At 41.1% G+C, this 26,873-nt stretch overlaps 1 protein-coding gene across 1 annotated transcript in view; it reads left to right on the forward strand.

Moving 5' to 3' along the window:
• abhd17c (abhydrolase domain containing 17C, depalmitoylase) overlaps positions 1-26,873 on the forward strand; it is a 75,430-nt gene that overhangs the window by 15,788 nt on the left and 32,769 nt on the right. Inside the window, exon 2 of the mRNA XM_048562810.2 lies at positions 25,365-25,544. Within this exon, the coding sequence (XP_048418767.1) occupies positions 25,365-25,544 (180 nt within the window). The remainder of the gene's footprint in view (positions 1-25,364; positions 25,545-26,873) is intronic.

A 26,873-nucleotide genomic window follows, 5' to 3' on the forward strand; every position in this document is an offset into this window, starting at 1 on the left:
GTTTTTCTTTTCACATACCTAAAAAAGCTTTTACTATCCTCCTTTATATTTTTGGCCAGTTTTCCTTCGTACCTCATTTTTTTTCTCTGCATATTGCCTTTTTAGTTATCTTCTGTTGCTCTTTAAAAGCTTCCCAGTCCTCCGGCTTCCCGCTCATCTTTGCTGCATTATACTTCTTCTCTTTTATCTTTATATAGTCCTTAACTCCCCTCGTCAGCCACGGCCGCCCCTTAGGATCTTTCTTCCTCTTTGGAATGAACTGATCCTGCACCTTCTGCATTATATCCAGAAATACCTGCCATTGGATATGGTTATGATGCAAGTTTGACTGAAGAGGGACTGTGTGCAGGACCCTGCATAGAAAGTCATAGCTGATAGAACATACAAGTTAAAAGGAAGGAGTGAGTGAGGTCAAGAAGGGCAGCATAGTGGCTCAGCAGAGCAGCATGGTGCCTTGATGGTTAGCACTGCTGCCTCACAGCATCAGGGACCCGAGTTTGATACCCCGGTAGGGCAACTGCCTATGTGGAGTTTGCACGTTCTGCCCATGCCTGAGTAGATTCTCTGGTTTCCTCCCACAGTCCAAAGATGTAATGTTGGGTGGATTGGCCATGCTAACTTGCACTATTGAGTTCAGAATACATAGGTTAGGTGCATTAGCCATGGGAAATGCAAGGTTAGGGGAATGGGTCTGGATGGGATGCTCTTCAGAGGGTCGATGTGGACTTGTTGGGCCAAATGGCCTGTTATCTCACTGCAGAGGTTCTATGATGTGATAGGAGAGGAGAAAGTGAGCTAAGGAGTTGAGAAGCTGTCGGCATCACCAAGTGGAGCAATGAGGTGAGAATCCCATGGCAGGTAGTTGGCATTACTGAGAGAAGTAGGACTGGAGAAGAACTGATGTTTGGCATTCAGCATCATCGAGAGATGTAATTGAAGTGAGGACCCTGAGATAGGCGGTCATCATCACTGAGAGGAGCAGGTGAAATGAAGGCCCTGTTAGACAGTATGACACATGGCTTGATGAACTGATTGGAATTGGTTCATGCTCTACCACAGAGAAAGGAACTGCTGTATCTCAGAAACATAAATTACTGGAAAAACTCAGGTTTGGTAGGGTCTGTGGAGAGAAAGTGGAACCAATGTTTTAAGCCCAGTTACTGTTCTTCAGAAAGGAGCTAGCTGTTTGAGTCTCTAGTATATGTTTAAAGTCTTTTCTATCATTGAATTTTAACATTGTGTATGAATTGGTGGTAAAGGTAACAAAATATACAAGAGGCAAACATAATAAGTAAAGAATAAGAGCCAACATAAGAGTGGAGGGGTTTAAAACAAGCCAAGAGAGCGGTGGAGATCTCAGGTTTGGCAGTCATAATAAAACCAGCAATGTGACATCACTGGGAAACAAATGAGATCAGGAAAAGTTGCACAAAGTAGGTGTGTTTTGATAATATTCAGATAACATCACAGAAAACATAAGCTTAACAATCAAGAGGAGGAGTCAGTACATGCCAAGATCTTAGCAGGCAAGACCTAGTGAGCCCAGTCTTTAAAGTAAGAATTGGTCTTTAGATTGAACATTCTATGCAAAGCAAATAAGTGAAGCCCCTGACGAATATTTAATATTCGTTAAACTAGACAAAGTAACACACAGAATAATTTAAGGATAAATCTTGGCCAGCAACATGGTCTGGTGGAATGCTCCTCCCTTTACTGTGGGAATCAGTGATGCTTTCTAGTGTCTGGAATGATCACTTGTGCAGAAAGTGTCTGCAGCTGCTGCAGGTCAGCATTTCAGATCTGGAGCAATAGCTAGTGTCACTGTGGAGCATCTGCAAGTCTGAGATCTTTGTGGATTGCGCAAACAATGAGGTGGTAATACCGCAGATAAAGGGTGTACAAGCAGAAAGGGAATGGATAACCACTAGACAAAGTAAAAGGACCAGGACGTTTGTGTAGGAGCCCCCAGGGCTATCTTTCACTCACAGATTTTCTATCCTGGATGCAAGTGGGAAAGTTGGTTTTTGAGGAGTGCAATGAGACCTACGTCTTTGGCACCACTAGAGGGGAGAAAAAGAAGCGTGTGACAGCAGTAGTAGCAGGGAGTTCCATCATTGGGAACACAGGCATTTCTGCGGTCACCGATATGGTGCCAAGCTGGTACGTTGCCTGCAAGGTTAAGGATGTCACTCAGCAGCTGCAGGATATTCTGAAGAAGGGTGAAAATGGTGATCCATATTCATACCGACAACATAGATGCAAAGAAGAATAGGGTCCAGCAAGTAGAATATAGGGATCTGGGAAATAAATTAAACAGCAGGGCCTCAAAGGCAGTAACCTCCGGAGCACTCCGAGTATCACATACAACCAAGATCAGAAATGGGAGAACAGACTGAATTAAGGCTGGAGGGATAGTAATAGGTTCTTGGCATTTAGATCAATGCAGGACCTCTATCCCTTGAATAAATTGAGGTTTTATCCAAAAGATCCAGCTCCAGTGTTCTCTCAGGGGTGTTGTGAGTACGGGAGCATTCACCATGAACATCAGAATCGAATCCTGAGTGAGGAGATAAGAATAAGGGAAACAAAGATAGAAATTAAAAATGGAAAAGTAGAAAGCAAAAGTGAAAGGCAAAGGAAGCTAAGGCCAGAAGTATATAGGGCTGCAGTACCAAAAAAGTGTAAAAATGTCAATGAATAACAGTATTATGACTGAATGCAAGGAATATTTATAATAAGACACATTGACAGTGCAAAATTAGTTGCACACATGCATAATACAATGCGATGGCTGCAGGATGACCAAGGCTGGGAACTGAACATTAAAGAGTATGAATAACACTGAAGTTCACTTTGGTAGGCAATACAGATTTGCAGAGAATTTGAATGGTGTTAGCTTGGGAGAGGTTGTTGTACAAAAGGACCTGAGTGCCATTATACACTAGTCATTGAAAGCAAGTGTGAGGGTGCAGCATGCAGTTAAAAGGCAAAAGGTGCATTCACCTTCATTGCAAGAGGATTTGACGAGGTGTAAGGAAGTCTGAGTGGAGCTGTTCAGGTCTCTGGTGCAACCACTGCTGCAGTATTACGTGCACTTTCGGTCTGCTTACATAAGCAAAGGTACACTTGCCATATAGGTTTGCCAAATTGATTCCTGAGGAGAGTTCAGGTTGCCTCAACCTGAATTGGAATTCAGAAGAATGAGGGGATCTCATTGAAACTTGAAAGATTTTGACAGCGCTGGTCAGACTGAATGCAGAGATGATGTTTCCATCATTGGGAGGTGGTGGTGGGAATTGAGAACAAGGTATCACAGCCCCGGGATACATGTTAGGCCATTTTGGATTGAGATAAGGAGAAACTTCTTCATTCAGAGTGGTGAACTTGTGGAATTCACAACCACAGTAGGCTATGGAGGCAAAGTCACTGAATGCATTTAAGAAAAAAAATAGATTTCAGAAGCTCAAAGGGCATACGGAAAGCGCAAAACTATAGCATTGAGAAACAGGATCAGCCATGATCATGGTGTGTGATAGAGCAGACAAAATGGCCAACTCCTTTTCCTGTCTCTGTTTCCATGTGGGCTGTTTGGAAGGTTGATGTACTGAGGTTTTTCTAAAAATCTGTTAGATTGGAGGTCCAGAAATGATAGGAACTGCAGATGTTGGGGAATGTGAGGTAACAAGGTGTAGAGCTGGATGAACACAACAGGCCAAGCAGCATCAGAGGAGCAGGAAGGCTGACGTTTCGGGCCTAGACTGGTCTTGACCTTGTTATCTCAGATTGGAGGCCCAGCTTATTTTAGTTTACTTTGTGCTGTATGCATTATGAAGTGTCATCATGTAAATAAACATGGAGTCATCAGTTCAATTTCTGGAAATATTATTATTTCACAACTAACTTCTTCTTTCTAGTTTTCATTTTTACTTGGTAAAATATATACAATTGTACTTTCTCATAATTTAAATTTAAATTCCAACATGGTATGTCATTCAGCTGAATCGTATAAAATTTGGTGGTTTTAGCCTGATACCAATAAAATCCAGTTGATTGTAACAACTTTTGGGTAAAAGAGCCGCCTTAAGTGCAGAATTTTACAGAAGACTGCATTTGCTGCAGCTACAATTGAAGGGCACTCACTGCAAAACAGTCACAGTGCCTATAAGTGATAATGGGAACTGCAGATGCTGGAGAATCCAAGATAACAAAGTGTGAAGCTGGATGAACACAGCAGGCCAAGCAGCATCTCGGGAGCACAAAAGCTGACGTTTCGGGCCTAGACCCTTCATCAGAGAGGGGGATGGGGAGAGGGAACTGGAATAAATAGGGAGAGAGGGGGAGGCGGACCAAAGATGGAGAGAAAAGAAGATAGGTGGAGAGGAGAGTATAGGTGAGGAGGTAAGGAGTGGATAAGTCAGTCCAGGGAAGATGGACAGGTCAAGGAGGCGGGATGAGGTGGTAGGTAGGAAATGGAGGTGTGGCTTGAGGTGGGAGGAAGGGATGGGTGAGAGGAAGAACAAGTTAGGGAAGCGGAGACAGGCTGGGCTGGCTTTGGGATGCAGTGTGGGGAGGGGTCGAGCTGGGCTGGTTTTGGGATGCAGTGGAGGAAAGGGGAGATTTTGAAGCTTGTGAAGTCCACATTGATACCATTGGGCTGCAGGGTTCCCAAGTGGAATATGAGTTGCTGTTCTTGCAACCTTCGGGTGGCATCATTGTGGCACTGCAGCAGACCCATGACGGACATGTCGTCTAAGGAATGGGAGGGGGAGTTAAAATGGTTCGCGACTGGGAGGTGCAGTTGTTTATTGTGAACCGGGCGGAGGTGTTCTGCAAAGCGGTCCCCAAGCCTCCGCTTGGTTTCCCCAATGTAGAGGATGCCACACCAGGTACAATGGATACAATATACCACATTGGCAGATGTGCAGGTGAACATCTGCTTGATGTGGAAAGTCATCTTGGGGCCTGGGATAGCGGTGAGGGAGGTGGTGTGGGGGCAAGTGTAGCACTTCCTGCGATTGCAAGGGAAGGTGCCGGTTGTGGTGGGGTTGGAGGGGAGTGTGGAGCAGACAAGGGAGTCATGGAGAGTGTGGTCTCTGTGGAAGGCAGACAAGGGTGGGGATGGAAAAATGTCTTTGGTGGTGGGGTCGGATTGTAGGTGGCGGAATGTGTCGGAGGATGATGCGTTGTATCCGGAGGTTGGTGGGGTGGTATGTGACAACGAGGGGGATCCTCTGGGGGCGGTTGTGGCGGGGGCGGGGTGTGAGGGATGTGTTGCGGGAAATGCGGGCAACGCGATCAAGGGCGTTTTCAACCACTGTCGGGGAGAAAGTTGCGGTCCTGGAAGAACGTGGACATCTGGGATGTGCGGGAGTGGAATGCCTCATCCTGGGAGCAGATGCGGCGGAGGTGGAGGAATTGGGAATAGGGGATGGAATTTTTGCAGGAGGGTGGGTGGGAGGAGGTGTATTCTAGGTAGCTGTGGGAGTCAGTGTGCTTGAAATGGACAGTTTCTAGCTGGTTACCTGAGATGGAGACTGAGAGGTCCAGGAAGGTGAGGATGTGTTGGAGATGGCCCAGGTGAACTTGAGGTTGGGGTGGAAGGTGTTGGTGAAGTGGATGAACAATTCATCCGCCTCTGCCGCATCTGCTCCCAGGATGAGGCATTCCATTCCCGCACATCCCAGATGTCCACGTTCTTGCAGGACCGCAACTTCCCCCCCCACAGTGGTCGAGAACGGCCTTGATTGCATCTTCCGCATTTCCCGCAACACATCCCTCACAACCGCCCCCAGAGGATCCCCCTCATTGTCATATACCACCCCACCAACCTCCGGATACAACGCATCATCCTCCGACACATTCCGCCATCTACAATCCGACCCCACCACCAAAGACATTTTTCCATCCCCACCCTTGTCTGCCTTCCATAGAGACCACTCTCTCCGTGACTCCCTTGTCTGCTCCACACTCCCCTCCAACCCCACCACAACCGGCACCTTCCCTTGCAATCGCAGGAAGTGCTACACTTGCCCCCACACCACCTCCCTCACCCCTATCCCAGGCCCCAAGATGACCTTCCAGATCAAGCAGATGTTCACCTGCACATCTGCCAATGTGGTATATTGTATCCATTGTACCTGGTGTGGCATCCTCTACATTGGGGAAACCAAGCGGAGGCTTGGGGACCGCTTTGCAGAACACCTCCGCTCGGTTCACAATAAACAACTGCACCTCCCCAGTCGCGAACCATTTTAACTCCCCCTCCCATTCCTTAGACGACATGCCCGTCATTGGGTCTGCTGCAGTGCCACAATGATGCCACCCGAAGGTTGCAAGAACAGCAACTCATATTCCGCTTGGGAACTCTGCAGCCCAATTGTATCAAATGTGGACTTCACAAGCTTCAAAATCTCCCCTTTCCCCCACTGCATCCCAAAACCAGCCCAGTTCTTCCCCTCCCCCCACTGCATCACACAACCAGCCCAGCTCGACCCCCTCCCCCCACTGCAACACAAAGCCAGCCCAGCCTGTCTCTGCCTCCCTAACCTGTTCTTCCTCTCACCCATCCCTTCCTCCCACCTCAAGCCACACCTCCATTTCCTACCTACCACCTCATCCCGCCTCCTTGACCTGTCCACCTTCCCTGGACTGACCTATCCCCTCCCTGCCTCCTCACCTATACTCTCCTCTCTACCTATCCTCTTTTCTCTCCATCTTCGGTCCGCCTCCCCCTTCCTCCCTATTTATTCCAGTTCCCTCTCCCCATCCCCCTCTCTGATGAAGGATCTAGGCCCAAAACGTCAGCTTTTTTACTCCTGAGATGCTGCTTGGCCTGCTGTGTTCATCCAGCTTCACACTTTGTTATCACGGTGCCTATAACATCACTGTCAGAGATGCACAGGCAGCTGCTTTTATTAAAATTTTAAGACTGTACGTGGCATTGAGCAATTCAAAAATGTTGTAATAACTGCAGGATCATTGGAATGGATTAATTTTCTAATGTTTCTCTGCGTAGCGTCTTGAGTTTGAGAGTGATTTGTTAGCTTCATAGCATGGTCCAGGATTCTAGTTTTCACAGTCAAATGGGGTAGCGGGCTGAACACTAAGCATGTTGGTGAGCTGAGGGCTGGGTGGGATGGAGGGGTTAGAGTGAGCTGAGCACTCAACACATTCAGCAATTTCTCCTGAATTCTGGTCTCTGCCTTAACTCAGTAATGTAATACCCACCTCTAAAGTGGAGGGTTGTACATTCAAAACTCTTTCTTGAGACTTGGGTGCGTAATCTATGCAGACACACTGGTGCAACGTTAAGGGAATGCAGCATTGTTGAAGATGCTGTCAATTGAATTAAATGTTAAAGTAAATTAGCATCTGTTTTCAAGTGGACAGAAAAGATTCCACAGCAGTATACAAATATAAGTCAGAGTTCTCCCTGTTTCTTGGCTGATCTTTGTTCCACAATTAAAACGTAACAGAGGATCAGATAATCCTCTAATACTGTAGTTCCCACTTTATTGTGGTTCACTTACGTTCTTTCGGGAAGGAAATTGCCATCCTTACCTGGTCTGGCTGACATGTGACTCCAGACCCACAGCAATGTGTTGAGTCTTAACTGTCTTCTGTGCAATTAGGGATGGGCAGTAAATGCTGCCTAGCTAGCGACACCGTCATCCCATTGACATGAACGATGATGAATCACCACACTTCTCTGCACGGTCAAAAGTTGAGACAGGCAGATCTCGAGTGTCCTCTAGCTGAATCCCACAGATTGGTTGCTGTGTTTCTGCTTATTACTAGAGTGAATTAGCTGCAAATGTTCTGAGGTTGAGTACCTTTTAAATGCTAGCTCTTCCAAAAAATGTCATGAGTATTTATTTAGTGCCTATGCTGGATTTGTTTTATTCATTTGTGGGATGTGGATGTCGCTGGCTGGCCAGCATTTCTTGCCCATCCCATTCTTGCTATAAATATTGTGCTTTTGAAAATAATCTGATAAGAGTTGTTTAGTCTTGTTTTCTGTGTCTGTTGGTTGGTTCTTATATTCTGTGACGTTTTCATCCAGGTTCGGGCTTCTGGTGTTGATGACTGATTTGATTCTATAGACTAGCAAATTTGTCAAGCTAAGAAAAAGCCATAATAAATGACTTTCTCATTTAAAAGAAGAACACATTTATCCCCTAACATTTTCAGTCTTCAATGTACAAAGATTTAGTTAAAACTTCTAAAGAGTAGATGCAAATTTTAACAAAACATTTCCCTGAATGTTGAATAATATTGTGATAGTAAGGGAAAGTTTCAGTCTAAGTGAAGAAAAGTAATTTAGAAAGAATAGACAATGCTCGTGGTAATTAGAACATCGAACGTAGAACATAGAACAGTACAGCACGGAACAGGCTCTTCGGCCCACAATGTTGTGCCGACCATTGATCCTCATGTATGCACCCTCAAATTTCTGTGACCATACACATGTCCAGCAGTCTCTTAAATGACCCCAATGTCCTTGCTTCCACAACTGCTGCTGGCAATGCATTCCATGCTCTCACAACTCTGAACATTTGTTACTCACACATCATGTCTATTGATAAAAGCAGATAAAGCTAACAAGTCAACTGTTTCCACCTCCTATGTGATAACTGGAATCTGTCGCAGGTTCACCCTTTACGTCTGCTTCTACGTGTGCTCTATTACAACAAAACAGCACAACCGCCACATGTATGCCATTCATTGAGCATTCTGTCACGTGAGTCGCAGCTTTACATGAGCTGTCAGACCGTTTGTTTGTCAGACCGTTTGTCATCCAGTCTTGGGGAACTTGTAACTTCCTTTCACTTAACATTAGGAAGGTGGGAAACACTCTTTTGGTAGTCAGCAGAAGTTCTGTTCCATTGCTGTCTTCTCTTTCCCTTTCCTACTGTAGGCTGATTCAGATTGTTGGAAACCTTGGTTTTCTCTTTGATCCTAAGCTGAATTCCCAATAATACATCCTGTTCATTATCAACTGTACCTATTTCTAAATTCCTTAGTATTGTTCATGACCTGAGTTTATTTTCCATTGAAACCTTTAAAGAACCTTGCAGGAAGCTTTTCAATTAATACCGCCTTTGTTCTTTCCATAGTTCCAGTTTTTTTTTCCTTTTCAAGTATATATTACATTCCTTTTTAAAAGTTGTGATTAAATCTGAAAAGCTAGCCTTCAAGACACTGTATTCAAGATGATAGTAATTCACAGTATAAAAAAAAGCTTTCTCTCTTCTAATGTTTATTCTTTGATCCGAAATCTATGACCTCTTTATTGGCCCTCCTACTAGTAGGAACAGTTCCCTTCTGCCTTTGTGAAATGTTTTAGAATATGTTTGCATGTTATAAAGTCATTATTTAAACACAAATGAGTTAACTTCTTTTGAAACAATCAAGGGAAAAGTTTGAAGACATTTTGGAGTGGAAGGATAATTAACAAAGCAAGAACTTACAACATAAACCTCATTTATGCCAAATAAAGCAATTGTAACAAAGCAACAAACACATAGGAAATGATCAAATTGATTGTATTATCACTATGAAGTTTCTCCCAATCAGATTTAGATTCTATACAAATGAGTAAGAATGACGCAAGGACCTATCGTATTTTATACATTGGAAGGCATCCATTTGTAGGAGTTTCTGAATATGTAGAGCAAAGTCTGACTGCAATCTGTTGGAGGGAAATAAAGTAATTTCCTTTTGCAGGCTTGTTTGGGGGGAGGGGGAGAAGATGAGATTTAGAGGCCTTCCACTTAATGTTTAGGTAATAGCCAGTAAACTGTGGGTGTCTCAAGTTTAAGCAACATTTGGACTTTTGCTTGCTTTCAGTCGTAGCCATTCTGGAGTGCAAATGCAGGTATTCTCATTCAGCTAGAGGACACTTGAGATCTGTTTGTCTCAACTTTTGACCGTGCAGAGAAGTGTGGTGATTCTTCATCGTTCATGTCAATGGGATGAGGATGTCACTAGCTAGGCAGCATTTATTGCCCATCCCTAATTGCACAGAAGACAGTTAAGACTCAACACATTGCTGTGGGTCTGGAGTCACATGTAGGCCAGACCAAGTGAGGATGGCAATTTCCTTCCCTAAAGAACATAAGTGAACCAGATAGGATTTTCCGACATACAACAATTGATTCATGGTCATTAGATTCTTAATTCCAGATATTTATTAAATTCAAATTCCACCATCTGCCATGGCAGGATTCGAACCTGGACCCCAGAATGTTTATCTGGGTGTCTGGATTAATAGGTTAGCAATAGTACCACTAGGCCATCGCCTCTCCTCCAATAGTAGTAAATAAAAATTTGAGGGGTGTTAGGAGAGTTTTGCATACAGAATTATGAGCACTATTTCAAGTAATAGAGACCAACCTCCATAATCACTTTAGTACCAAGATAAAGAGACTTTTTTAGATTGTTGCATTTTGATGGTTCTGAACCCAGAACACTAATTCTTAATGTATGTTCATAAAGGTGTTAAGATTATAGTCATAGAGGTATTGCCCATTTAGAGAGATTCATTTTTCAGCTAATCATTTCATGAGCTATGAGAAGGTTTTATCTGGTATATTGCATAAGCACTAGAGACACCTGCAGTCGTCTTCTTCCCTGTGTTTTGATTAAAGTTCAGATCAACAATTCTACTAATTTTATTCTGTTATACTTCTATCATCATCTAGTAATGATGTGAGCAGATATTCAACGTTTTCTCTTCTTTATGTCTTGTTCATGGCAATATCCCTGACCAGCCAACTGGGTTTCCTTTCATTTAGTGGTAGTAAATTTAGCTGGCATAGATTGAGCATCACTATATATACATGCTGTTTAATAATTGAAACACTGAAAAGGTGTTTACAGTACCCCTTTAGAGGTACATTAAAGGGAATGCATGTTATACTCTTTAGTATCTTTTCACATTGTCTTGTATTACTTCTCTAAGCAATTAGTTAACTCAGCCACACTAGGGGCATTTAAACAGTCCTTGGATAAGCATATAGATAATGATGGGATAGTATAGGGGGAGGGGCTTAGATTAGTTCACAGGTCGGCGCAACATTGAAGGCCGAAGGGCCTGTTCTGCGCTGTATTGTTCTATGTTCTAATTAATGCAGGTTCTTTTCTCTTAGCCAGATATCTGAAATTGTTTTGCAGCTGTAAAATATTATTGTCCAGGCCTAGATTTTAATTGATGTTCTCTTAATTTTTGGAGTGCTTTTTACTAATAGCAATCAATATATGTACAGCAAAGCCCTGTTAGTGTCAAAATAAATGACTGATCAAATAGCCTGTTTTTGGTAATTTGTTTCAAGGAAGATTGGCCTAGATAATTCAATTCTATCCTTCAGATAATATCATACTTTCCTCTGCTGAATGCTAAAGATTGTATATGAGGCCTTGGTTTGCCATCCCTTCTAAACAGTGTCCTAAACTTCCCTTGAGGATTTTGCTGTCAGTTTCAATTCACAACCTTTTTATTTAGAGTTACCACCAAGCCACTGTATTTAATCTTCCATTTGATTTATTTGACCTTTTTTCATTGCTTTCAACTATGCTTGTTGTGTACTGATAGGTAGAAGAGGTATTAGAAATCCTACAGAGGGTGAAGATAGATAAGTCCCCTGGGCCGGATGGGATTTATCCTAGGATCCTCTGGGGAGCCAGGGCGGAGATTGCCGAGCCTTGGCATTGATCTTTAATTCGTCATTGTCTCCAGGAATAGTGCCAGACGACTGGAGGATAGCAAATGTGGTTCCCCTGTTCAAGACGGGGAGTAGAGACAACCCTGGTAATTACAGACCAATGAGCCTTACCTCAGTTGTTGGTAGAGTGTTGGAAAAGGTGATAAGGGATAGGATTTATAATCATCTAGAAAAGAATAAATTGATCAGGGATAGTCAGCACGGTTTTGTGAAGGGTAGGTTGTACCTCTCAAACCTTATTGAGTTCTTTGAGAAGGTGACCAAACCAGGTAGATGAGAGTAAACCGGTTGAAGTGGTGTACATGGATTTCAGCAAGGCGTTCGATAAGGTTCCCCACAGAAAGCTATTGTACAAAATGCGGAGGAATGGAATTGTGGGAGATGTAGCAGTTTGGATCGGTAATTGGCTTGCTGAAAGAAGACAGAGGGTGGTAGTTGATGGGAAATGTTCATCCTAGAGAGCAGTTACTAGTGGTGTACCGCAAGGGTCGGTGTTGGGTCCATTGCTGTTTGTCATTTTTCTAAATGACTTGGATGAGGGTGTAGAAGGATGGGTAAGTAAATTTGCAGAAGACACTAAGGTCGGTGGAGTTGTGGATAGTGACGAAGGATGCTGTAGGTTGCAGAGAGACATAGATAATCTGCAGAGCTGGGCTGAGAGGTGGCAAATGGAGTTTAATGCAGACAAGTGTGAGATTGATGCACTTTGGTAGGAGTAATCGGAAGGCAAAGTTCAGGGCTAATGGTAAGATTCTTGGTAGCGTAGATGAGCAGAGACATCTTGGTGTCCATGTACACAGATCCTTGAAAGTTGCCACCCAGGTTGACAGGGCTGTTAAGAAGGCGCAGTGTTTTAGCTTTTATTAATAGAGGGATCGAGTTCCAGAACCAAGAGGTTATGCTGCAGCTGTACAAAACTCTGGTGCTGCCACACTTGGAGTATTGCGTATGGTTCTGGTCACCGCATTATAAAAAGGATGTGGAAGCTTTGGAAAGTGTGCAGAGGAGATTTACTAGGATGTTGCCTGGTGTGGAGGGAAGGTCTTATGAGGAAAGGCTGAGGGACTTGAGGCTGTTTTTCATTAGAGAGAAGAAGTTTGAGAGGTGACTTAATTGAGACGTATAACATAATCAGAGGGTTAGATAGGGTGGATAAGGAGAGGCTTTTTCCTAGGATGTTGATGGCGAGCATGAGGGGGCATAGCTTTAAATTGAGGGGTGAAAGATATCGGACAGATGTCAGAGGTTGTTTCTTTACTCAGAGAGGAGTAAGGGAATGGAACGCTTTGCCCTCAACGGTAGTAGATTCGCCAAGTTTAGGTACATTTAAGTCGTCATCGGATGAGCATATCGACGTACGTGGAATAGTGTAGGTTAGATGGGCTTGAGATCGGTATGACAGGTTGGCACAACATCGAGGGCTGAAGGGCCTGTACTGTGCTGTAATGTTCTATGTTCAGTGAAGAAAACAAAATGTAACCAGAAAAGATAACTTTAAATTTAGTACTTATGAATTGTCAATAGCTTTGGTTGTTGATTTTTTTTAAAATCTGAATCTCTTATAGCATGGACGCCTAGGTGCTCAACTAGGGTACATACCAGTTAAAATAAGGGTGTCTCCATGTACATTTGCAGTCTTTAAGAAGGGTAAGTTCAAAGTTAAGTATCATTATCAAGTGTTGTATTATAAGAATCTGCAAATCTGTTGCGGCTTCCCTATATAAAGCACAAGCAATCAAGTTGACCACAAAAGGTATTCATAGTATTGGAGTGAAGAGATTGGAAGAAAATTGGTCAGATTCTTCAGTCTGAATTCCCCCTTACTGACCAACCCATGACGCCTGGTTTTGGCATTTCTCTTGCCAGTAATTTGGAAATGCCTGGCCCAAGACAGTGAGTTACAAAGCCGCTTTGAGCTGTTTCGATGATTTCAGCTTAGTTGTGGGAGTAGGCAGTTTCAATCCAATGCAGTTTTGACAGTGATAGGCTTTTAAAGATGCTGCTGGTTCACACGACCTTAAGTGTTTCAAACCATGTTCTGAAGCTGGGAACCTTTTGGCAATGAAGTTAGGTGTTGAGAACATCATGCGTCGTCATGAAATACTATATGATAAATTATGTTTTTAATACATAATTGATGCCAGGGCATTGTTTTTTAATGGTCATAAAATTGACCAGACCTCTGAAATTTTGTCAAGTTTTCAGCTGGATTAAAGTACTGCATCCGCTGGATAAAGTGCTTTCCTACATTGGACAATACTGAAATTGAGATTTGTATGGCAGTTGTCCGCCGTGGCTTTAACTCTAATTCACCCACATCTTTTACTATTTTGAGGTTTTGATGGATGGCTGAACTTCAGGCTGCCTTCAAAAGATTTGATGTATTTGGCTCTAGGGGTTTTGTCAATGCAGTTAAACGTTGGGACCTTATTATGAATGTATGGTGAAGCTAAGCGATTTGGTTCAGCAAACCAAGTTGTTGTCAAGAGGACGGAGTGCATGGTCATTGAGTATTATCACTGCTTAATAGGATAATTTTATAAAGTGGCTTTTTAATACAAGTGTTAGTGAGCCTTGCACTGATTTACTGATCTGGGCCATTGTCCCAGTGAACAGAGATGTGATTTTTGATCTGAATCAACCAGCTTCCACTCCTGTCAAAGGCCTGCTTCTGGAGGTGCAGCCTATTTTCCAACCTATCTTGCTTCCCCACCAGTTAGCTTGGGTGGGCAGGAGGAGGGATTATCATGTCAGAAAGTGACCCAACTCCTGCCTTGCTCCTTGTGTCTCAGTTGTATTTTCTTCAGTGATGTGGTTAGTATTAGTTTAACAAATCAGCTTATGAAACAAACTTCTTTGCCTGGAGATGGAGTTTTGCTCTGGTATCATTTTAATTTTTTATTTTAATTGTGTTTTGATGTCCATCAATGTGCGTTGAAGGCGTAGTACCTTTATATCAATTTGTATTTACCAGGTCATTGTTGCTTTTTGATGGGATGGGGCAGGTGTAATTGTCCCAGGTTACTAAAATGCTGTTAGAGCAAAAACTCTACTGGAATTTTGGAAACACTTCACCAATGCACAGCATTGACTGTGATGTTGCTGTATCTATATAGTAGATGCAACCAACAGTTATGCCTTGATTTCCAGTCTAAAATGTCCTTTTAACAATGTGCCAATAAGTAATTGCTGTCAGTCAATCTCTCTGACATTACAGACAACACTGTTATACTTTTACTAGTGTTTTAAATACATTAAGGCAATGCTGGATATTCATGCGCAGACAGCTGATCAATTTACTAGACAACAATAAATTTTGTAAAGCCTGCTGGGATTTGGTGAATGTGCTGAGAAATGGTTGAGGCAGTTAGCATTACTACTATAAAAGAGGTAGTATGTCGTTGAGAGTGAGTGGACAGCCAAACAACATAGTTTGTTGCAAACAAAAGTCTGGGAGTAGGAGATAGGAGTTTGGGAACTTTAGCTTCTGACTATAACCAGTAACTAATGCAAATGCGTCCAAAAAAATTTTATTTGTACAAACATTCAAGAAACATTATGCCCTCCTAAATGAAATGCATTGAGCAGGAAAAGCTTTTAGGGTTTGGAGTGCCAACCTGCCTGTGATTTACCAACATATTGAAGGGTTGGAATTGCCATCCTCTAGGTTCTATATTGCTATAAGAATCCAAAGATTATTTGACAGCTCTCCTTTGCTAAGTTGATAATTGAATGTCCAGGACTGCTGTATCAGCAGTGGGACAGCAAGATGTTGCTGTCTGTTTTGTAACAGTTTGACTGGCTGGGTGCTGGAGTGCAGTGTGGCGGTATTTACACAGACACTGATGGTAGGATGGTCAGTCCATGGAAAATACTATTCTTGTTTCATTGACTAGAATTTTCCTCCCAACAACTCACCTAATCATAAATCCTTTATCATTTCTAGACATAATAGACAGGTATCTCCTATACATAAAAGGCAGAACAAATCCAACCTGCCAGATACCACCCCAACAGTCTACTGTCAATCAGTGATGGAAGGAGTCATCAACAGCGTTGTCGAGCAGTACCTGTCAATGACAGCCTGCTCAGACATCCAGTTTGGGTTTTACCAGGATCATTCAGCTCCTGACCCCATTTAAAGCCTTGGTTCAAATATGGACAAAAGAGCTGAATTCCATTGGGTGAGAGAAGAATGACATCAAGACAACATTCGACTAAGTGTGGTATCAAAGTGCCCTAACAAAACTGGTGTCAGTGGGAACTGGGGGCAAACTGTCTGCTAGTGGGAGTCATTCCTGCCATATAAGATGGTGTGATTGGAGGTTAGACATTTCAGTTCTGGGACGTCTGTGCAGGTGTTCCTTAGGGTAGTCTCATAGGCCCAACCATCTTCAGCTCCGTCATCTCTGACATTCCCTCCATCGTAAGGTCAGAACTGAGATGTGCAATTATCAAAAAATGTTCAGCATAATTTGCGACCACTCAGGTACTGAAGCAGGTCATATCCAAATGCAGCTCAACAACATTCAGGCTTGGCTAGGTCAAAAGTCACATGACACCAGGTTATAGTCCAACAGGTTTATTTGAAATCGCAAGTTTTCTAAGCGCTGCCCCTTCATCAAGTGAAGAGAGCACCCAAGCACAAACTCGATAATCAGAGAGATAAAAGATCACACGTGGTGTGAGTGAAATGTCGATAGGCTGAATAATAGTTCTCTGCAGGTGTTCAAAGGTGTGAGTAAAGTGCCAACAGCTGGATAACCAGTGAGGAAATAACCTATGATTTGATTAATTGAGACAGAGATAATTGCAAAAAAATTATAAATAAGGTGGTATTGGAGACAAACTAGATGACTGGAACAACATGCTACGTATAAGAGTCACGTGCTGAGGTCTAACCAAAGTAACTAATTAAGGTAGAGAGATCATAACCAGTTAGCAAGGTGATGGTGTTAACACAGGACAGTAAGGAAGATTTTAAAGAAGTGTGGGTGGGGTCACATGTAGAATAACAAGTCCAAGATCACAGTTGAGGCAGTCTTCATGGGTACGCAATTTTGGCTATTAGTTTCTGCTCTGCAATTCTACGTTGTTGTGTAACACGACAGCAACCTTGGGAGATGCTTACCCGAAGATCGGAGGCTGAAAGTCCTTGACTACTGAAGTTTTCCCCAACTGGGAGAGACTGTTCCTGCCTGGAGATTGGACACTGTGCAACATTCACCCGTAGCCTTAATGTCTGCATAGTTTCACTAATACACCATACCTCGTGCATCCTTTCCTGCAGTTTGAGATAGACAATATTAGCCAAGTCACATGAGTATCTGCCGTGTACGTGGTGGGTAGTGTAAATCCAGTAACAGTCATGAAACTTACCAGCAGTCCGGCCAAATTAGCTACTTAATTGTGCACAATCTGCAAGAAGCACTGCAGAAATTTAACAAAGGTCCTTAGACTGTTGCTTCCATGACCGCTTCCATCTAGACGGACAAGGAGCACATGTACATGGGAATATCACACTTGCAAATTCCTCTCCAAGCTGTTCACCATCCTAACTTGGAAATATATCACTGTTCCTTCACTGTCACTGGGTCAAAAAATCCAGGAAATCCCTCCCTCAGGGCAACCTATGCCATAAGAAGTGCAATGATTAAGTTTGGAGCTCAACACCACCACCTTAAATGAAGTTAGGCACAGGCAGTGAGTGTTGGCCCAGTCCGCGATGCCCTCATCCCAGGTGTGATCTTTCATAGAACATAGAACAATACAGCACAGAACAGGCCCTTCGGCCCTTGATGTTGCGCCGACCTGTGAACTAATCTAAGTCCCTCCCCCTACACTATCCTGTCAGTTTGTTTCAAAAAAAAGGAGGCATGATCGGTGTGTCCACAGGCGATACACACATTGGTTTGTGATCAGTAATGAGGCAGAAAGCTTTGGAACAAAGAATGATGTAGACTGGCTGGTTAAATGGCTAGAGCAGTGGCAAATGAGCTTTAATTCTGGTTTGACCTCTGTTTCTTTTGCCAGATATCCTAAGTATGTGTCCTCCTTTTACCAACCTTTCTGTTATTGTGCTATCTGTGGCTGTTGATTTGAATGTGTTCAACTTTTAAAGGAGTCCTTTACAAATCAGTGACCCTGTGTTCATGGTAGCTATCTTTTAACATACAACTGCAATTTGATCAGAAGCTTGACAGGTTCATTTTGGAACCCAATGTAATGTCAGTTCATTAGTCATAGTCATTGAACCTGCAGTGTGGAGGTAGGCCATTTGGTCCATACTGACCCTCCGAAGAGCATCCCACCCTACACACCATGGGCAATTTAGCGTAGCCACTCTACCTAACCTATACACCATTGGACTGTGGGGGAAACCAGAGCACTTGGAGGAAACCCACGCAGACACGAGGAGAATGTGCAAACTCCACATGATCGCCTGAGGTGGAATCAAACCGGGTTCCTGGTGCTGTGAGGCAGCAGTGATTGCTTCTGAGCCATCATGCCACATTGTTGTGTGTATTTTGTGCTCATCTATTTAGGAAAATTCTTGGACTGGAATGAGAGAACAAAACTACAAGTGTTCAAAACTGCAAAAAGTTTTTGAGCCTTTTACAAAAGGCTTTACAACTTGTGAAGTGTAATCAGTGTTACAATGTCGAAAAATACAGTAGCCAATTTGTTTACATTGAAGTCCCAGAAACATAATGAATAACAGATACTAGGAAATTTCATGACCTTTTATCAGTTCATGGATCATTAACACCTGAATGTGCCAGTTAGATTTTGTTTCAATGATTATATTTAATCAACTACTCACTCCCTGAAATTGACACAGATTCTGTGCTCAAATAGCTAGCCTGAAAATTGAACCCATTAGCATCCCACTTCTGTAACTGAGCTGAAGTTGGTATCTGTTTTGAGCACCAATATCTTTTTTATACATTAATAATTAGTGGAAGACAACTTTGCAAATTTATGCTGGTTATATTCACTTTGTTTTCAATTAATGTAGTGAAATAATAGACATTTTATACCCTCTTAAATCAAGTTTAATTTTCAATCATTTGTGAAGATAATTAAAACCGTTGAACTGAATGGCTATTTTAATAATATTGGAGTTAGGCCTCTTGTGATGCTGTGGTCGTGTCGCTACCCTGGACCGAGAAATGCTGGTGCAAGTCCCACCTGCTCCAGAGGTGTGAAATAACATCTCAGAACAGGTTCATGAGAAAATTAGGGTTTAAAAAGAATCATATTGGAGTTATATTGGAATGTAGATTTACCCTCTAGAATATTTGACTGTGGACGAATTACTTCTAATCCAACACTTGCTTCGAGGATTTGACTGTTACAGAAATGTTCCAGAAGATTTGCATGCATTTTACTATATATCATTGGTGGATAATTTGCTTTGGATTACAGGTCTGAATTTGCCTTACCCAAATCCCATTTCGGATGTTGGGATTGATCTATAGAACAAAAAATAGCTTCTTTTTGTATGGATGTCCGATTTGGATTTCAGTCAAACTTCATTTGCAAGTGAGACCGCACAGCTGTTCTGTGTTAATTGACTTACGAAAACATTAATCCTTTAGTATCATCTGATTTAATATGGTGCTTAAAATGAAAGTAAAGAGAAAGGTCAATTTTCACTTAAATGGGAATGATCAACTCCAGAATGTTGCCATCAGTTTAAAACAAAATCCATTCTGATGACGTCCAAGAGAATTTTCAAGGGCCAGAACGCATGTTTAGTATTCATTTCTGAAGTGATTCCAATGTGTTAGTTATGAGGTAAGGGATGACTGATATTGGTCAGTTAATTTAGCAAAAAATATTCAGCTGGTAGTCAGGATTACCAAATAAAATGACTGATTTGTTAACATTTTACCACAGTAACTTACCTTTACTATAGACATTAAAGTGGTACCTGAGAGGCCCCCTCTTTGAATTCTGTCTGGCAGCTGGTTTGTCGTATAAGTAGTTTTGAGACCAGAAAGCACCATTGGCTTGAAAGATGGAGAAAAAGCAGTGATTGTCATTTGGATGTTACCCAATTCCTATTCTGAGCTATTCCATTCTTCTGTACATAATGTTCATAAAAATGCAATTTGAGATTGCAAAGCTCTTTAAGGCCATTTAAAGTCTATTTATACACCTGTTAAGAGCCTATTACTGCTGTTGTAATGAGATCCGCAGAGTGTTATGATTTCAATACAATGTTTTCCTCTCCTCTCTTATTTCACACTCAGCCTGATGTATTTTGCAATTTATGTATAACTTACCCTTTTGCTGTCCTTTTTAAATAAGAACCACAGGAAGAAATCAAGCTTCTAACTGTTTACATTACCCACCAACATGAATCTTTAAATAACAGCATTTTTCAGTCATGAAGTTATAGGGGTCCATCACGCAGGAAAAGGCCCTTAGGCCCATTGAGTCTGTGCCAAACAAAAACAGCCACATAACTATTCTAATCTCATTTTCCAGCACTTGGCCCGTAACTTTGTATTCCATGCATTGCAAGTGTACATCTAAATATTACTTAAATGATATAAAGATTTCTGCCTCTATCACCTTTAACAGGCATTTGAGTTCCAGATTCCCAGCACCCTCTGGGTAAAAAATGTTTTCCGTCATACCACCTATAAACCTCCTGCCCCTTATCTTAAATCTATGCTTCCTGCTTGTTCATCCCTCCATCAAGGGGAAATGTTCTTCCCATCTACCCTCTCTATTTCCCTTGTAATTATATATTTCAGTCTTGTCTCCCCCTCAGTGTCCTCTGCTCCAAAAGAAGCAACCTCATCTATCTAATCATTCTTCATAAATGAAACTCTCCAGCCCTTATAAGTCTTCTCCGTACCCTCTCCAGGGCAAACACATCCCTCCTATAATGTGGATACATTACAGTTTTTGCTTTAAGGTCTGTATTACCTGTTCAAGGATTAAATTTTCTTTCCTCCCATAAGATCTCCTTTTTGAAATTTTCCTGAGGGCTACATTTTGATTTTTGAGGGTACCTTTCTCATTCTCACCATTTCTTTTATTAGGTAAGGCAGTCATGCTGTAGGAATACCATCTTTATTGGTGTTAAATTTTGCTCTGTGATTTCCTTACTGGGATGCATTTATTATTTAAATATTTGTTTTTAACTTTAACTTGAAATCTACATGCCAGATTCTAGTATTCAGGTTCTCATAAATTAATTCTATAAACAAGATATTACCTTTGTGAACGTATTCTAAATTTCTTTTACTCCAACCTCAAAATGAAACTTAACTTACCTTGTGTCAATTAGTTATTGACAGTGCATATCATATCTACAGTTCCTTTAAAAAAAATTCAAGAAATTTGTACCATTCCTATTTTGAAATTGAAAGAAAAAAAGATTTAATTCCCTCAGTACTTGGGCTCTTCACTTTAAACATGTCAGGATGCTGACTTCTAACTGCAACAAGAGAACTTCATACAACTTGATGCTGTAACTCCAAGCTGACTATCAAATAACAAATAGCACAAGACCCAACCCACACCTGGAGCCCTAGCCTCCTCATTAACCCTCTTCTGCAAATTTTCTCTATTAAAAGCAAATTCCTCTGGGCTCTCCCACTGCAAAAGGTGATAACTCAGCCAGTAACCAGATCCTATCTGTCCCAGCCTCATTACGAGATTCTGGCTACCACCATTGTCTTTTTTTTGTTGTGTTATGGCAGCTTCTCTCTGGCCTTGTCATGATGTGTAAAGATGCAGCTGAGTCTTTTGCATAGAAGATGAGCTAAAATAATTGTTCCTAATCGTCATTCAGAGTTCCAAACTTCAGGATTTGCAGTTCTTCCAATCATGTCTTTTGGCTCAGTGAGCAGCAAGGACAAAACCTGTGACTTGAGCATGGGAGAGACAGCAAGTGTGATTGAATAGGCAGGCCACCATTCTCTCTGTCCTGCACCATTATTCCAATCCAAGCAGTGCATTATTTTTCCACCTGGAATGAAGACTGCATTTTCAAGTGTTCAGCTCATTTCCATTACAAGGAAAGTGTTTGGCGGGGGAGGGGGGATTTTATCAGGGTGACTTTCACTTTTCACCCAACTTTGATTTTTTTTAATGCTATTTTGTACTTTTGAGGTTAATTCATCCAGTGTCCCTACATATTGTGAACCCTGTTGGGGTTTTGTAGGAGAGATGGTAGGAGTTGCAGATGCTGGAGAATCCAAGATAACAAGGTGTAAAGCTGGATGAACACAGGCCAAGCAGCATTTTAGGAGCAGGGAAGCTGACTTTTCCTGCTCCTGAGATGCTGCTTAGCCTGCTGTGTTCATCCAGCTTTACACCTTGTTATCTGGAGTTTTGTAGGGTTTTTTGCCTAGTTTGATATGTAGCACATTATAGGATTCTTTTGGATTTTTTTAAAAGTAAAACTTGCCCGGCACTTAACTATCTATACCTCTGGACTGCCATGTAGTAGATCCGTGAGTAAGGTGGTCTTTTGGGGATTGGGCATTGCTGGTGAAACTGATTATTGCCCTGCTCTAATTGCCTAAGTGGTGTCTAGAAGTCAGTCACAGTGCTGTGCCTCTGGAGCCACATACAGGCCAGCCCAGGTAATGGTGACATATTTTGTTCCCTAGAGGACTTTAGACTTTGTAACAATCGACACTGGTTGCATAGTTGTCATGAGAGCTGCTTTCTGTCTCAAGATTTTTATTGAATTCAAATTTTGTCATTTGACATGAGATTTGAACCCATGTCCCCCGTGGATTTCTGCATGACTAATCCAATGACATCAGCACTATGCTGCTGCCTTCCTCAGTTACCTTCATTGCAATATATTTGGTGCCTTCTGCCATCTCTGAAGCTGCATTTTTACATTGTTTTGAAGACATCTTAGTCATTTGTGTTACTTCAAGTTACCTGCTGTAATGTGGTTTGTGATTCCTTCACTGTGTTTAGTATTGATTTGATTTGATATTTAATAAAGCATACCACTAATCCAATTTCTCTAATATTTGCTGAAGGAAAATGTGGTTTGGATTGGAATCCATGCAAACAGTGCGTGTCAGCAAAATATTTCCACTGAATATCAGAACAGCTACAGAATTTTAAATAAGTCCAACATAAGCTTTTTGTTCACATTCTGATTCATTGCTGAAATCACTTTTACAGGTATACCAAATTTATCAGACAGTTCTGAAAAACACGTTTTTTTTGTATCCTATTGAAATGTGACTGCTTTATCCCTGGTTCCTGTTTCTCGTGTTTGTCTTTGGTTTTAGTGTAAAATCATGCACGAAATGAGGCTGTTTCATGAATAATATGAGAGGAAAAGGTATTTTCCTAAAATCCAGTCTTCAATCTTCATTTGTGCAGTTTGTTTACAATGTTTTATTGGCAATTAATTGTCTAAAGTGGTTAAATTGCACATCCATTTTTCTTATTCCTTTCTATTCACCATCATGTATGTTAACATTTAGTTTATTTTTGCTTTTGGGGTATAAATATTTGTGTACTGTATATAAATACCAAGAGTTGGCTCCTGCCAGTTTGTTTTCTCCACTACTTGTATCAGTTGCTTTTGTGAGTACTGGAGAAATTTTCAGCAGCACTTTCTTCAGTACATGGGGCAGGCTGCTTTTCATACAATGTTTGTTTAAATTCTAAGTGTGGAGTGGAAACCAAGCTTATATTACAAAGTAAGCTGAAGGCCAGTTTGAGGAACTTGGACACATTTCTGAACATGTGGAACCTTGCTTAACATTATACAGAGACTGCTTGTATATGGTACTATTAATTTATCATTAACCTCAAAATGGCTGACTCCGTGTCAGTTTAGAGAGCTGCAGTTTCTTGGTACAAAGTAATAATCTTTGACTTCATCCCCCAGGTTTTTCTTTGAGTACACATTGATATTAATTTAACACATGTCTCCAAGGGTTTAAGTTTTGGCTCCCTGTTTGAAAAAATGACTATTTACCTTTTCCTAAGGGATTATCAAGGAAGGCATTTAAAACAGCCTATATTCAAGAACCTCTTTCCAAATCCAGGGATACAACTTAAAAACACTGCCAGTTAGATTCTTTATAACCATACTTAATTTACTTATACCCAGTCTTATTTTGATAAACTCAATCAAAAAAAAATCTTAGTCGTAATTGTGTAAAGTTATAATCATTTTCTTTTTGTTTGAAAATGGCACCATATATCTGAATCATGTGAATTGGAATCTCTTAATAGAAAAGCATATGGATTGGCATTTTTTCCATTTCAATAAAAAGGGAGGATTTCAGAGTAACGTTGAATCTAATAATAAAGAACTTGGATTCATGTAATGCCATTCATATCTTCCGAACCCACAAAGAGGTTAAAAATAAATTATCTGCTTTTGAGGTCTGGTCACTTTAAAAGGAAACATGGCTACCAGTTTGTATGCAGCAGGTTCCTCCAAACAAATGACCGATCAGTTAATCTGCTTTTAGTGGCACTGAGGATTGAATATTGATTAGATCGCCATCGGATCATTTCCATTCCCCCCTGAGTAGACACATAAGTTCATCGTAATAAATGTAGGCTAGAAGATTTATGATTGCGCACACTAAAGGTGAAAAGATACAACTGCCAAGTGAGTTTTATTTTGGTCCTGTTCAACATATGAGATTTTGGGGACAGCATTAAAGTATTGTGCAATGGTAGTTAAAGAAAAATAATGGTTATCTTCAATGCAAACTTCTTTGAGAATACAATAGAGATCATGTTTCGTGTTCCACATGAGCTCATATGTTCAAGATTGTCAATAAATGACTCGTATTGAATCATCAAAGAGAAGAGATATTTGAATTTCTAAAACATGAAGTATTTAAATAATTTAAAGAAACATTATCCTTAACTAATTTCCAAGACAACTTTTAAAAAAAAATGAAATCTTGAAAGTAAGTAATTACATGAAGATAAATCATAAAATCCCTACAGTATGGAAACAGGCCCTTTGGCCCAACAAGTCCATACTGACCCTCGGAGCACCAACCCAAACCCTTCCCCTGATAACCCACCTAATCTACATATCCCTGAACACTACAGGCAATCTAGCAAGGCCAATCCACCTAACCTGCACGTCTTTGGACTGTGGGAGGAAACTGGAGCAGCTGGAGGAAACCCACGCAGACACGGGGAGAATGTGCAAACTCCACACAGGCTGTCGCCTGAGGGTGGACTTGAACCCTGGTGCTGTGAGGCAGCAGTGCTAACCACTGTGCCACCGTGCTTTATGTTCTGAGAGTGTGCAATTTGAAAGATGTTAACACTCAAGTAAAGTCATTGGCAAGTGAGTGGTATTTCACATGTACACTTTTGTATGGGGTGTTTATTCATTTGAAGAACAAACATATCCAGATGGACCCTTGAGCCTCTGAATTGAGGGAGAATGTGCCTTCAGTTTAAAGAAAAAAGTAATATTCTGAATATCTCATACCTGTAAAAATAGAAACTTGAACAACAGACTGAAGATGACCACTACGTGTAGAACGTATAATTGTCCCATCCAGGAATGGTGTGAAAATCATTACTGTGTTTTTAAATAACTGCTTTGACATGTTTTATTATTTTGTTCAAATACCTGTGTCTCATATATTTTTCTTTCAGGTATGCTGTCAGTCCAGAGAACATCATCCTGTATGGTCAAAGCATTGGTACTGTCCCAACGGTAGATCTGGCATCACGCTACGAATGTGCAGCTGTTATTCTTCATTCCCCTCTTATGTCCGGCTTGCGAGTGGCATTCCCTGACACCAGGAAAACTTATTGTTTTGATGCATTTCCAAGGTAAGTGTTATTGATGTTGACGTCTTAAAGCAGTGAAACTTTTAAATTTGTGCATGTAAGTTGGTAACAATTAAAATACTGGCATTTATTTAGTGCAACTGGTTATTTTTTAAAAAAATAGAAGCAACAGCTGCACGTTTTCTTTATAGTTATAGTATGAAGTGTATGCTTTAGCTAAATTTAAACTACAGAAATTAGTTTGGTCTCATTCCATGCATTGTCTCCAATAGTCATCTTCCCTCGTTCTCCCATATTGGGTATTCAGTGACCAAGAAGACTTGGCTCAGGTTTTTGTGAAATAATTAGTTTGAATTTTAAAAATGAAGGGGATATAAATCTGACAAACCTGGATTGCTGAGCATTAGTGAGAAGTTAGTTATTTGAAAAAAACTTAATTTTTTACTGCTTGAAACTTAATGAGAGCCATGTGCTTCATTCAACGACTGAGTGGTTAATTTGAACTCCGAACTGAGTATTTTATTGCAGTTCAGAGTTGCCATTAAACTTAATAAAATGAAAAATTTTGAAATGTCATGACCGTAGCCAGGTCAATTGGAAAGGTTTCATTGGCAACAAATCTATCATGAATCAGTCAATAATTGTGCCACTGTCCCTCTGGGAAGCAAGTCACAGACAAGCTGTCATTGTATCAAGTGTGATGACCTACCTCAACCTTTAACTCATTGCTGTTTCTGAAGGCATCAGTGCCACTTTGTAAGTTTTTTTTTTTAACTTTGCCTTAATTTTCATATAATCATATAGCCATAATCCTTTGAAATAATTGGTTCCTCTATTCATTCAAAGAATATTTCCAGCCATTTTTCAACAGTAATAAAAAAAATGGAGGCTGGACTGAGGCATAAGTGTTCTGTCAGTGAACCATGCCAGTGTTTCCAAAAAAAAGTGCAATTGTGGGACATATTCCTATTGCAGCCTTTTGAATTAAGCTGATTATGATGGTTGTTGTGAAACCCTATGAACTTCAAGCTAAAGTTTTTTTTCCCCCCACATACAAGCAATACTATTTGTTGTGCAAGCAAGCACATAATGGTTTTTTTTCTTGTAAATATTATATTATATGTTGAATGTGCCATTAACTTTCTTTCAGCAGTAAACGCAGCTTGGTATAATGGCATTGTAACCTGGACCTAATTTTGTCAGCAAGTGACTAGTTGTTAGCTTCTCCCATTTTGTTGGAGGGTTTTTCTCTTTATGAATTTGGTTTCTCTCGCTAATTTCTGAAAGTCACATTATTAGCTATGTGTCCTGTCATATAGCTCCTTTCTTGCCCTGTTTTCCGCCTTGCCAGAAGGGGAAGTATTGCCACTC

Source organism: Stegostoma tigrinum, chromosome 33 (genome assembly GCF_030684315.1).
Source record: "Stegostoma tigrinum isolate sSteTig4 chromosome 33, sSteTig4.hap1, whole genome shotgun sequence".
Classification (NCBI taxonomy): domain Eukaryota; kingdom Metazoa; phylum Chordata; class Chondrichthyes; order Orectolobiformes; family Stegostomatidae; genus Stegostoma; species Stegostoma tigrinum.